The sequence below is a fragment of the Crassostrea angulata genome, chromosome 9, assembly GCF_025612915.1.
Source record: "Crassostrea angulata isolate pt1a10 chromosome 9, ASM2561291v2, whole genome shotgun sequence".
Taxonomy (NCBI): Eukaryota; Metazoa; Mollusca; class Bivalvia; order Ostreida; family Ostreidae; genus Magallana; species Magallana angulata.
In genome coordinates this window covers 33,509,126-33,523,723 of record NC_069119.1, presented here as the reverse complement: position 1 = coordinate 33,523,723, position 14,598 = coordinate 33,509,126, and the positions used below count along the sequence as shown (strand labels likewise).

At 34.7% G+C, this 14,598-nt stretch overlaps 1 protein-coding gene across 2 annotated transcripts; it reads right to left on the bottom strand.

Moving 5' to 3' along the window:
- Nucleotides 1–8,797: 8,797 nt before the first annotated feature.
- On the bottom strand, nt 8,798–14,569 carry LOC128162482 (uncharacterized). Of its 2 annotated transcripts, XM_052825711.1 has the most exons (3): nt 13,903–14,569; nt 11,200–11,646; nt 8,798–10,598 (listed from the first exon to the last, which is right to left on the bottom strand). In XM_052825711.1, exons 1-3 carry the CDS (start codon nt 14,129–14,131, stop codon nt 10,003–10,005), a joined length of 1,272 nt encoding a protein of 423 aa, XP_052681671.1. In that variant the 5' UTR covers nt 14,132–14,569; the 3' UTR covers nt 8,798–10,002. The 2 variants fall into 2 exon arrangements, with proteins under 2 accessions (XP_052681671.1, XP_052681670.1); XM_052825710.1 differs by lacking the exon at nt 11,200–11,646.
- Nucleotides 14,570–14,598: the final 29 nt, after the last annotated feature.

The following is a 14,598-nucleotide window of genomic DNA, read 5'->3' as shown; positions in this document are numbered from 1 at the left end:
TAATGGTACTCTTTGACCTTTCAGCAGCCTTTGATGTTATAGATCACAATTCTATTTCAACGGCTAGAGACAACTTATGGAATCCATGGAAAATCCCTGGCTTGGATAAAATCATATCTTACCAACAGGCACCAACGTGTTGTGATTGGATCGGATACGTCAGACCCTTGCCATCTTCAATTTGGTGTTCCACATGGATCCGTCTTAGGACCAAAATTATATTGTCTTTTTTCTAAACCAATTGGAGACATATGTCGTCACCACGGTTTCAAGTATCATTGTTATGCTGACGACACCCAAGTATACATGATAATTAAAACCCATGAAAACTGGAACGGCTACTTTCTACGACTCGAAAAATGTTTGCAGGATATAAGTAACTGGATGTCAAATAATCTACTTAAATTAAACCAGGACAAAACCGAATTGATAATTTTTACAACAAATTCCAATCTAAAAATGTGCCAGTCCTACAATTAAAAGTCGGAGAAAGCGTCATCAACAGTGTAAAATCAGTTCGAAATCTAGGCATCCATTTCGACAGTTCTCTTACCATGGAAAAGCAAGTTTCATACATCATTAAAACTTGTAACTATCATCTCAGAAACAGTGGAAGAATCAGGGGATTTATCTCAACAGACGCTTGTAAGACATTGGTAAATTCCTTAGTAACTTCAAGACTCGACTATGGAAATAGTTTACTTTTTAACGTAAACAAAGGCTCCATGGATAAATTACAAAAAATCCAAAATACCGCAGCTCGACTTGTGACCAAAACAAGAAAACGAGATCATATCACCCCTATTCTTGCTGACTTACATTGGCTTCCTATTGAATTCCGTCCGAAATATAAAATTCTTGTTTTTACCTATTTGACAATTCATGGATTCGCTCCAGAATACTTACAGGAATTAGTTACAATCCGTAAAATAAACCGGATTCTACGATCCGACGGGAGCTTGTCACTGATTTTACCTAGGGTGCGCACTAGCCATATGGTGAAAGACAATTTAGCTTTGCTGCTCCCTATTTATGGAACAGCCTTCCAGTGCGTATCCGTCAAGCCAAATCCGTTCAATGTTTTAGAAAACAATTGAAAACTTATTTTTATAAACTGGCTTTTGATTAATTTTTAAGATATATATTTATGTGTGCGCAAACTTTTTACTATATCCAAATTTTACCATAGATGATTGTAATCTGTCGACATATATTATTTACTTCTCCTTTTGTTTTTAGCTATGCATTTTATGTTTTGTAATGTCCATTTTATGTCCATTTCATGTAAAGCGCCTTAGAGTGATAATTTTATTATATAGGGCGCTATAAAAATTATTATTATTTATATTTATTTTATTTTTGACTTGTCAAACGTAAATTTGATTTAATTGTTCATTAAATCAAGATGAAAGGAAATAAAATAGTGCATTTTTTCTCTTTTTTACTATCATACAACTTGGCATAGAAAAAAGTAATTAATGTTTAGAATCTAACAAGGACTATATTTTTGGCGTAATATTGGCGTAGGAAAATATCATATGTTTCGCAATTCAGAATTGCTGCAGATTACTGAGTATCTTTTAGCATTTTAAAAGCAATAACATTAATGTTGGATTTTTTTTACTAATGTGAATTAATTATATGATACTTGGGTTTCAGAATATGCTTTTAAAATATGATTTGCCTATCAAACTATATTTTTATAAGCTTTTTAAAGCGCCCTTTCTATACATTGATTTTTGTGAAAAATCACTAAAATTAGATTTTCTCTCTTATTAAATGGTCAATATATTAGCTTTTCTGTAAATTTATGTCTTTATAAAAAGTCTTCATAATACATAAAAATCAGAAATATTTCATTATTGGAAGCATAAAAAATAATCAAAAATCCTTCAAAATTTAAGAAAATTAGAGGAAATGCGGGCTAAGCAATATCAATTTTAGTATGAATACATTGTATTTATTCCAATTTAGTAGTATAAGCTGATAGACATTCTGATATTCTATCATTTCATTGAAGAATAGAATCTTCAAATCTTGAACAATTGTCTACAGAACTACAAAGAGCTACACTTATTTTTATCATCCTTTACGTTGAAGAAAAAGGTAGTGACCTTGACCTGACCTTTATGCGAAAACAAAAAGGTCAAATTTGATAAAACTGATAGAATTATTTGTTAATATGATCCGTTTGACTGTGTCAAAATTTCATTAATTTCTTATTATAAGAAGTGTGAAAAGACTCCTTCCTTAAGTAAAATATATGTAGTACATAGAATTGTCTAATATAATTAAAATACTTACAAACCCTTTTCACATACCTAAATAACGTAATTATGAGCTTCCGGAAATTTAAGGGTCGTTCAAACCGGAATAATCGTATATCGTTTATTTGTACCACGTGGACCAGTGTTCGATTGACAGTAATTGACACGTGCTTAAAACTATAAGATCTTCGTTCGACTACAGTCATCATGGTTTACACTCTAAACGGAACATATCATCACTACCACGATAATTTATTGATGGTTTATTAATTTCGGTTTATTTTTAAATGAACATATAATAATTTGTTATATTCAGTAGTATATTCTCACTATATAACTCTATATAGACAAATAGTCAATATTTGTAATATTAGCTCGTCCGAAAAATATTGACCGGTCAATATTTTTTTGATATTAACCGGCTAGAAATAATATTTAGAGAACATTCCCTCTATTTCAAATAATCGCCTTTGATTTGTTGATTCGTAAACGATGACGTATATAACTCTTCGCGACTCCAAAACAAGGTGACGTCATAATAGACAGCCAGTCAAGGCAAGTAAACAACAGACGCGCAATGCGACGGTTTACTATCATAACGGATGTAAGGATATGCGAATTACTGTGAGTAAAATCAGGTAGAGCATCTGTATGTTAATTCTTACGGTCGGCGGAATATCACCAGTGACCGTTTGATGCTGAGGATATTTTGGATATGAACATTACACAAAATTGAATTCATAAATTCTTCGTTGAGCTGAGAAAATAACGGCGATCTGTTTTCAATTACTTTCTTTAATTTTGGATTGTTTCTTCATATAACAAAACGAATGTTGACTGTGTTTTCGGGCAACATTGATTATATTAGCCCCCTTGGGACAAAAATATTGCCCTCCGCTTCGCGTCGGGCAATATTTCGTCCCTCGGGGGCTAATATAATCAATGTTGCCCTCAACCCCTTTCAATATTTGTATAATGTCAAGTAACCTCTCAAGGGGCCTCATATTTTAAAAAAAAAGGAACTTGGACACGATTTTTGTTTAAGATTTTCTTTTTCTTTTTGGGAGTTGATTTTAATCAACTCTCATATGCACTTACTCGAGCAAACCGAAAGTGAAACAGTGTTTGGACCTAAGCACAAATCTATATCGCTAACCACACTTAGTTCTACAAAATAATCGATAAATTCGATACAATGTATTTTGAAACATTGTTTTTCATGAAAACTTATTTAAACCTTGTGAGATTTTAAATGGCACAAACAGTTTCGATATTTTTTAAAGTTGTATGTATTCCTCCGCTAGAGTTCAATGTAGTCTCGTTCAATCAGACGTTCGGCTGTCTCCGTTAACATCCGACAAAACATAGAGTCTCTCTTGCTTGTCGGAGATAAACGGAGACAGCCGAGCATTTGGATGAACAAAACTAGAGTTCAATCTGGCCTGGGTCCATACCATTTCTCATAAATATTTCGATCACTGATACTACTTGCCATGCAAAATAACATATCGTTGATTTTAAAATAAATGATAATCGATAAAATCAACTCCCGTCAGTACTTCAGTACTTTGATTTAATATGGTTTACTTGCTAATTTGTATGATTGACCAAAATTTGAACGTTGGAAGTCAAGTTATGAAAGAGATACAGAGGTAAGAAATCATTATTATGTAATCAAAGTTCAAGTCTTATATTAATTTCGTTAACAAATAATGTAAAGTTTGTATTTACCATTTCTTTCACCAAATGAGCCATGCCAAACAAGGTAAACTGATTCAATGTGTTCACAGATAATATGATAAACAAAAAAAGCAACATTTGATTGAGACTTATACCAATAAAACACATATGACTCATAACAAAGCTCGAGCTTTTTTTTACAAAACAAAGATTTTTCAAACTCTGTATCTTGCTGATAACTTAATATTTGACTTTCTAATTTTGAAAAAGCATTAAAACTATCCATATAAACCATTTTAAACATTAAAATTGGAAAAATAAACTTTTGAATTTTAAGCTCAAACATTGTCCAAGTCCCTTTACATGTAAGCAAGAACGTATATACTATATATACTATATATATGTCTCTGATTTAAGTTGTAGCAACTCCTATGATAAACACGCAAAATACATAGATAGTTACAAAATAATAATTGTGGTTATTTTTAAAAACTTTGAACAATTATTACCTGGGAGAAGTAAACATGACATATTTTTATCGACAAACATCTTCGCGAGCCCTGCTTGTGTTTTGTTTACAGTATATACGCATGAGTATTGGTTTAGAAGGCTGAACCCGTAACACGTTGCGATTTTATTATATATAGGTTATCTGTAATTATTAATTTCAATGAAATGATTAGATTTATTTCATGGAGAATTTTGTAATTTTCTGAAAGTTTAACCATTTCTGTGCCACAGGGCCTATTTGGGCCTATTTGAATATCTACGTTAAGTGCCACAGGGCCTATTTGGGCCTATGGCAATTTGAAAAAGTATACATTAAAATAAAAAATAAAATTACTATATTCAGGTTCTGTTTTTCATTATTGATTTTTTATATTTGCATCAATATACATTGTATGATCTATGTGTTTGGTGAAATACTGCGGATAACGTCACAACGTAAAAAAAATGACATCATAATGATAACGTCACTACGTCACACAGCGCCAACTCGTTGTCTGCGTTTTAACATGGCTGGCGTGTGGTTTTTGTTTTAAAATAGATCCCGATGATTTTTCAGTCAGAACCGGAAAATAATATATGTCCTAATGCTCAACGTGGACCAAAGGAAACATCCCCTCCCCCACAGGAGCAAGACCAATCTTACTTTTTCCTTCTCTGCCAGATAAACCTGGGGCTCGTTTAACATAAGTGACTTTTGACTAAAATCTATATCAGACCAAAATTTGTCATAAGATCTCACCATAGCTCACAAAATTGTTATATCTTTGGATAATCTTAAAAACTGTCAAAATACAGGTCTTAAGTCCAACTTTAACAAGGCGAGATCTAATACTTTGGTCCACCGCCGAAGGCCGAGTATAATTCGAATGCGCGCGACTTTTTATTTTCATGCTGCCGTTAGTGCTGATTTAAAAAAAAAAATCAAATAAAACACATCGGTAATATCCATGCGGTTTTTTTTTAAATTTAAAACATAAATCGGGTAAATAGCTACTACAGATATCATCGTTCTCTGGTATTGTATAATATGCAAGAAATCGAGAGAATATGAATCGCTTGAAGAAGACCGTGTGTCTTTTTTTACTTAGAATTGAAATATTGACAGAGCACCAAAAGAGGCATGTACCTAATATATTTTTTTCATTCAGAGTTAATTAATGAACGACAATGCGATATGCCAAATAAGGAGGAATGGGGGAATGGGGCACTGAAAAAATTACTTTGATATGATCCCAGAACAAAAATTTAGTCAGATGATCAACATTTTAAAAAAAATTCCATCTGGTAACATTTTACGGTAGTTTTCATGCATATAAAAAAACAAAACTATATCTTTGGACAGAAAAACAAGAACTGCATGTAATAACTTATTTGGAGATAATGGTGATGCTTCTTCGACCGTGTTCGAGATCAAGACTTCAGTGCACACCCCCCCCCCCCCCCCTGCGGTTCGAGTCCTATTGATATCTTTTTCGTATCTTCTGTCTCCTTCTTCAGAGCATTTCCAACAGAGACATTCTTTCTTGAAACTAAATTTCAACCGTGTCTCTAAAATTGGACACCTCACATCGTAGACATTTTCACATGAATGGTTCTGTCCGCACGGACCTTCAAGTCATTACCTGTTTTATGGTCACAAAGAGCATCTACTGTGTGTACAGGCGCAAATATAGCGGTAAACGAAGGAAAGATTTCTAGGAGTGTAATATACTTTAAGAAAATACTTTTTATTCTTTCAGTTTATGTATAATTTTAGTATATAAAATATATCAATGTTTTAATCCCAAAATTTTATCATTATTATATTTTAGACAACTCAGTTGGTCAAGCGGATTTAATCACTAAAAAAAACTGCAAGACCACAAGGTGGTAACAAAAACTCCTTAGCTCGAATCGAGATATAGAATCGTAAATGTTTTGCATTTCATAACATATTTCATCGTATGATAATGAACTATGTATAATCGTTAATTTTCTTAGGTCTATGTTGTTTTTAATTCTTTGAATATTAGAACAATGATATAAATCACAATCGTAGTTGTATCGATAAATAAGATAAGATATTAGAGAACATTAAGAACAACACTATACATCTTTTTCCGAGAGTTCAAACGTTTACAACTGACGATCGGGATTGTAAATATTACACCTATGATGTGGTAAAAGTTTTTACTTTGTATGGAATAAAATGTAAAAATTAAGATAGTGTTCACCTATCTGAGAAAAGGAAGATTTTAAAACATATAGATAATTTAAAGCTACATAGTCCGATTTTTTGGCTATGAGAGTATAAAAAGACAAAAATACAGACCAAATATATTAGAAACTTAAACTGCCTATTTACACAAGCAAAATCCATCTCCTTTCAAAGTGTGAAATATTCAAAGTACTTAAAATTTTCCGTATGGAAACACAAAAAACAAAACAATCAAACAAACCAACTCCATCTTGGGAATGTTTAGAAACGGGAACCGTTTGGTTTCGTTCCCGAATGACTGGGTTTTTATTCAACCCGCACGTGATGTATCGATTGTATACAAAACACTTTTCCATATATTAGTGAATAAAATGTACCGACGTTCATTTTTTATTTGATTTTTGTTTTACAAAGTCGTAATACAATCATACCCGTCCTGACCTAAGCAGCGAATATTTATATGAGACTAAAGAAATCAATACAATTTATGTCGTTTGTTTTGTGAATAAATTGTGTACATCACTTTTTCATTGGCTTAATTAACCTGGAAAACTACTGCAATATCTATTATAATACACATACTTAGCATAACCATCGTATAAAAGCGCACACAAAATTTTAAATGAAATCGGACATAGCAGCTTTAAAAAGTTCACGATAAGCTTATATATTATTCTATTTACGAAATCATTAATACAGTCATTTGTATGTGTAAAAACGCATGTTTAATACATTTCGTTGTTTTATGTGCGGACCTAGAAGGGGGTGCCTGGACACCTCCTTCCACCTCTTGGAAAATTCAAATTAATAAGATTACATAGCAAAATTCCCGAAATAGGCCTCAAACCCCCTCTCCAACCTTGGAAAACAAAATTATCCCTCGGACACCCCCTGGAAATGTTTTCCGGATCCGCGCATGCGGTTACAAACATACACGGTATCAATTTTCTCGCTTAATAAAGCAATAGCATGCAGTGTAATGAGAAATGAATATTGAACGGCGTTTTCATCACACAAATTCCCTTTACTGAATTTTAATCACAAAATAATTTATTAATGTATGCCATTGCTTCTTAAAACTCTCTCTATATATAAATAACTTTGCAGGTGATGACTGTTGGAGAGTTTCATTTGTTCGTGTTTTGTACATTGCAGTGCGATACATCAAACTTTCTAAAACACGGAACGCGGGGTGATTCGAAATACCCTCAAATGACTGTACGAGCATAAACTTGGATGGGCGTTTATGCTTGCGCGATTTCATAGAAATGATTATTAAAACGAACAAAGAATTGCTTTCCAATCTAACACAGTCATTCTTTGTCTGTCTGTCTGCCTATCTAACACACATTAAAAATCAATTCCTTTTTTTGCGAATTTCTTAAACTGCATCATGATAAACCCTTACAGCTGCAGCCAGCAATACCCACCTCTTGACCACTAACATATTTGCGTTTTACTAATTAATTAGTTTTTTAAAATTATCCGCTATTAATGACAATGATTCTTACAAAAATGTCGTATAACTGATGCATACAGGCTCTTAAACAATGTAAGTTGGTTATATAAAATTGCTTTAAAACATTTGGTGTTGTGCTTAATTACACATATAGTTTACTGTTGATCTAATATGGTGTGTACATGGTCAGTAAATCTCATACGGTGCGAGAGCGAATGAAGATGTTTTTAAAAATAAATGTCCACATTTTTTTTTTGGGGGGGGGACTTAGTACTGCTATTTAGACAGTATACTTTCGTGATAAATAAATGTATTTGATAATCCCGCCCCATGCATCAACTGAAGATGTTTGGTTCCATTTTTCACAATTTGAGGGAAACTCTGGTGTGACAAACATGATTAAGTTTGCATTGCATGTCATAAGGTTAGAAAAAACAATCCGATGATTTATTAACTTTTTAAAGCCAACCTACTAAACTCTCTCTCTCTCTCTCTCTAATCAGATATATTTTTTATCGTGAAATTTATATATGCAAACAAAGAAATAAGAGATATATACGTCAGATTTTATAGACTAATTACAATTTCAATGATAAACAATCACATGTACGCGTGGATTATAATAAAGGATTGACAGGATAGGAAAGTGATTATTTATACAAGGAAATAAGAACAAGATATGTGATTTTATAGTTTTATTTGGCGAACATTGGCCGTGGCATATTACTTTGTGGGATGCCAATAAACACACAACTTTTGGGCAAACCCACACAAAATCAACAAATGCATCAAAATTTATACAACACACAACATATGTTAAATGGCCACCCCGGGTAAACCGCGGGTGGTTACTTATTTAAATGTAAGTTATATGCACAAAACAATGTGAATCCACATCAAGCAAATATTTTACAAACAAAATGGTTTAGCATTTTACCCCCCTTCACAGTTCAATGGTGACAACTTCACAATAATACAAAGCTTACATAGGCCTCAGTTGCTTTGGTGTGCGCAAGCGCCACATCAGTGCTTATGCCACGACATTTCTTGAAAAGAACCAATAGATACGTCTTCCAATGTTATAATCTGCAAAAACAAAGGAAAAGCCAGCAGCAAAAAAACAAAAAACAAGCATATATCTGCATTGAAAACTTTATTTCCTAAACAAATTGGGAAAGGGTGGGCGGGATATTTAAGGCGGATGCAAGAACTTTACAGCATATAATTTAAAAAAATTCTCCCATACAATTTTTCAACCTACTCCTATTCAGCAACTTTTGGAAAAAGATGTTGATCCCGAGCTTCCAGACTTAAATAATAAAAGAAGGCCGCAGGCCGATCCCGACCAAAATTAAGATAACCCTTTCCCGTAAAATAAAGTCATCGATTTTATATGCATAAAATAGATGGTATTATTTATACAAGGAAATAAGAACAAGATATGTGATTTTATAGTTTTATTTGGCGAACATTGGCCGTGGCATATTACTTTGTGGGATGCCAATAAACACACAACTTTTGGGCAAACCCACACAAAATCAACAAATGCATCAAAATTTATACAACACACAACATATGTTAAATGGCCACCCCGGGTAAACCGCGGGTGGTTACTTATTTAAATGTAAGTTATATGCACAAAACAATGTGAATCCACATCAAGCAAATATTTTACAAACAAAATGGTTTAGCATTTTACCCCCCTTCACAGTTCAATGGTGACAACTTCACAATAATACAAAGCTTACATAGGCCTCAGTTGCTTTGGTGTGCGCAAGCGCCACATGACAGCGAACAATTAAAGGATAGTTCGCAGTCATCCCACACATGGGGGAGCACCCAAGCAACTGAAAAAAGCCCCCACGAACCAATGTTCTCTGGAACAAGTTTTAAGGATATACCTGCCCCAGTTGCGACTGGAAGAATTCTAATCCCCCTTGGAAATTATTGAGGAAGAGCTTATTTCCTAACTCGTTGAGATGGACGCCATCAGGCATCAGAAATTGGGACATGTTTCTCAACAGATCAGGGTGCTTAATGTAACAACCCCCCAATTTTAAAACTGATGAGGCAGCTACCCTATTGGCCTTGAGACGGCATCTCTCCATTGCTTTGTTATCATTAGAATACCTCCATTTATTTCGTGGAAGCATCTGTGACCAAACAAGTGTGGACTGTGGAAATTGAACTTTAATAAATTGTAAGTGGGTTTTAATTTTTTGAATTAATGAAAACAGATCAATAGCCCCAATATCATTCACCCCACAGTGAATAATTAAGTAGTCTGGTGATTCTTCATATTGTGTTAGAAAAAAGAGCTTTCTTTTCAGCTCCAAAAACTTCAAACCTGAATATCCTTGCCACCAAATATTCATATTCAATCTATCCAGTCCTAGATTTGATCCCCCCGGTCTGCATACTGATGCCATCATAGCATTCTTGATAATAGATGAGCCCACACACCACACTGTAACTTCAGGGACCTCTACAATTCCAGCAAGAATAAGTATTGAACCTGATTACTTTTAAAAATTACATCTTATTTGTTCTTAACATCTGACCAATAGGACATCTTATGTATGTCCTATATGCCCTAGACTTCCAACGGCCTGCTTCCATTATAATATCCTGTGTGCACCCAGCCTCAAATGCTAAAGTGGCTGCCCCTATACGAAACGAATGGGCCCTATAATGTCCCTCAACTCCAAGAACATGAAGTGCTTTTTCTAAAATAGCTGAGAACTGATACCTAGTAAGAGGGTTCTTTCCCAAATGAATGAACAATGGGCCTTTAATTTTTGGTCGAACAGCAAGATAATCAATCAAACCTGCTACTGGACACAAAATTCCCTCAATTCTATCAATGACCAGAGAAACACCCTTCCTATGCTGATCAGTTTTTGAGCTTTTTATGAGTACCAAGAGCTTGGAGTAATTAGCTTGAAACTGTACATCTGTCACTTGCAATATTGAATGAACACCATTACCAGTAGACAATGCAAATTCCCCTATTCTGAGAAAACCAAAGAAAGCTAATAAATATGCAGCTCGAAACAACTTTGTTTCATAGGTATCATGACAAATACCTGGTAAAGTCTCCACAAGTTGTTTGAGTAATTCCAAGGTTATAGGTAACCTTGCATCAGCAGACCTACCAATTCTTCTCATACCTTCAAGAACCTTCAGAACAAGGAAGTTTTTTGTTTCATCAACCAAATTTTGAACTTTGCATTGAAAACTAATGGATGATAAGTAAGACCTAGCCGTAGCATAAGAACATTTCTTAAGTGACAAATAAGAAACAAATTGAACAACGTCCCTGAGTGGTGGGGGCCATAAAATCTCGTACCCAAATTCTCTCCGGAAATTAAAAAATGATCTTAGCCCTGTTTCATAAGATGTCTTGGTGTTGCTGGAGATTGAAGCATCTAACAATTTGTTCATTTGAATCTGTAAATCATGTTGACTAATTCTAATGGAATTGGGTCTGGTCTGGTGTGTGCCTCTGGTGCCAACCTCTTGAAGCGGTACCACTGTTTGCGAGACAAAGAATCTGCAACTTTGTTATCCAAGCTAAATATGTGTTTTGCCCTAAATATAACATTGTTCATCATAAGTCTAAAAACCAAATGTCTTACCAATTCCATAACTCTTTTTGATTTGGAAGATTGGGTATTGATGACACTTACTAGTGAAAGGTTATCCACATGGAACTGAACCTTTTTGTGTTGCAACCTAATTCCCCATAACTCTATTGCTAATACTACAGGTATGAGCTCTAAAAAAGTCATGTCCCTCAAGATGTCTTGGTTGTTCCAATGAGCTGGCCACTGTAGAAAAAACCAACTCCCCCTAAAGTAACCCCCACAACCTAAATGACCTGAGCCTGCACTATCTGTAAATAATTGCAAAATGCTAGAATCTTCCCATACAGTATCAGGAAAATATGCTACCCCATTGAAGTGGTCTAAGAACACAAGCCACATTTTTAGGTCACTTTTAATTCCAACTGATAATCTTATGTGATGGTGTGGCTTAAAAACCCCTCTAAATGCATCATACATTCTTCGAATAAAGGCTCTACTAGACCTGATTGCCTTTGAGAAAAAATTCAGCATTCCAACTAATGATTGCATTTCTTGCAACCTAACCTTTTCTCTACCTAAAAAGCTCTCAATTAGGTTCCTAAGGATATTTACCTTTGCTTCTGGGATCCTAATAATCATCTCCAATGTATCTATTTCAAAACCTAGAAATATTAACTTAGTTGTTGGGCCTGAAGTTTTATCATGAGCTAGTGGTACCCCTATTTCTTTAGCTAAGTGACTAAAAGTAGACATAAGAATTGCACATTCTTGACTTCCACACCTTCCTGCAAAAATGAAATCATCCAAATAATGATCTAAGGTATTCAGCCCAGACTTAAACTGTGTCAGCCAATGTAGAAAAGTTGCGAATGTTTCCCAAATTTTGCAACTTATAGAACATCCCATGGGAAGACATTTGTCTATGTAATATGAGCCATCTACCGAGAAGCCTAACAAATCAAAATCCCCTGGATAGATAGGAATTAAACGAAATGCACTTTTAACATCCATCTTCCCTATCAAGGCACCCCTTCCCAAACTGGCAATCATGTCAACTACACCATCAAAAGATGCATATTGAACTGTACATAAATCTGGATCTATAAAGTCATTGATCCCACGATCACTAGGGTAGGATAAATGAGTTATCATTCGCCACCCCCCATCCGATTTTGGAACAATGCCAACTGGCGAAATGTGAAGGTTGGAAATAGGCAGTTGGTCAAAAGGACCCATAATCCTGCCCAGCTTAATTTCTTTACTTATCTTATCCATCAAATGATCATGGTGTTGAGTTGCAGACTTGAAATTTTTTGAATACACATGAAACCTTGGGCCAGTATAATTAATTTCAAAACCTTTGGAAAAACCATTTTTTAAATAATTAGCAGCATATTTGTCTGAGTATGATTGTAAATACTCATCTAACACTTTAGTTCTAATAGGGGAAGTTCCTAGGGCCCATATATCTTTGTGGTCTTGGGGTTTGTGTTGGGTGTGACACAGGGGGTCTAAACTGGGATTGTCCCTGCAATGGTGCCCTGGGGCGATTTGTGGCCTTGAACACATGGTTAGAAAGGGGACACTGGTATTGTGGATGAGCCCCTGAACATCTTATACACTTATGCATGTACTGACAAGACGGTCTGTCACAAATTCCCTTGAAATTGAAATTATAGCACTTGTTAAATGCTGGGCTATTTGGGCTAAGTGTAACTTTAGATTGCGGAGATGATGTCATAAACATCAACCATAACTCATAGTCTACTTTCGACCATTGTTTGGTGGGATCGATACTGCGGCGAAGTCTAAATTGTTCATCATATTTCTTCCAGCCCAAATCTCCCTCCCCACATCTTGATGCCCCTAATCTAATGTCATGCAAATATTTCAGAAGACCTTGAAAAGATTCTGGATGGGCCGAAGCATAGATACTTGCATAAACTAAAAATGCATCTGTCCATCTACTGATAGATTGAATCTTTATGCTGGGCCTAACTACCTCTCTTGTGACCAACTCACCCTTATCATTAAAAAATATTCTTTTCTCTGAAGATTCCGTCAGAGAAGTATTATCAAGCAATAAGCTAATGTCAATGTATGACGAACTGATAATTTTTGATTTCAATGAGTTAGAGACATTGCTAGATAACAATGTATGAATGCTATCGACGTATTGACTTTCAACACCAATGCTTGTACCTGATTGAATAGCTAAAGCAGGAACAGGTGTTGGGGGCAAACTTTGGTTCACGGTTGCCACAACTTCACTTTCTATTGCGATGGCGCATTCCCTGCTTCGTGATGGACCTGGTTCCTGAGATGCCTGATCGTCAGTGGATGGAGCTGATTGCTCGGGTCTTGACCTCTTTGACCTTGATCCCTTCCCCTCGTGGTGTCTGCAATTCCGCTTATTGTTTTTTGGTGGCATTTCCGCTCATTAAAATGAACAATACACATACAATAACTCACTTGAAATTAAAAACACGATTTTTAAAAAAAAATACAAATTATATGTTTAGTGCCTACTGATAACACCCTGCTTTTAATCCGGCCCCATCAATAGAAAATATAGACGCCAGATTAAAATTAATGTAAAACACAATTAACTTGTCTATCCGTTAATGAAATTTTATATATATTTAAGGCGGATGCAAGAACTTTACAGCATATAATTTAAAAAAATTCTCCCATACAATTTTTCAACCTACTCCTATTCAGCAACTTTTGGAAAAGGATGTTGATCCCGAGCTTCCAGACTTAAATAATAAAAGAAGGCCGCAGGCCGATCCCGACCAAAATTAAGATAACCCTTTCCCGTAAAATAAAGTCATCGATTTTATATGCATAAAATAGATGGTATTATTTTTAAAAAATGTACGTATTTGTTAAAGCTTG

What these genes read in the sequence shown, in the direction of transcription:
- LOC128162482 (XM_052825711.1), bottom strand. Translation starts at nt 14,131, where the DNA reads ATGCCACCAAAAAACAATAAGCGGAATTGCAGACACCACGAGGGGAAG. An exon ending in TGCTTTAGCTATTCAATCAG is followed by an intron (nt 11,647 to 13,902) that starts GTACAAGCATTG and finishes TCTCGCAAACAG; the next exon opens with TGGTACCGCTTCAAGAGGTT. An exon ending in ACTTGTGGAGACTTTACCAG is followed by an intron (nt 10,599 to 11,199) that starts GTATTTGTCATG and finishes CTGGAATTGTAG; the next exon opens with AGGTCCCTGAAGTTACAGTG.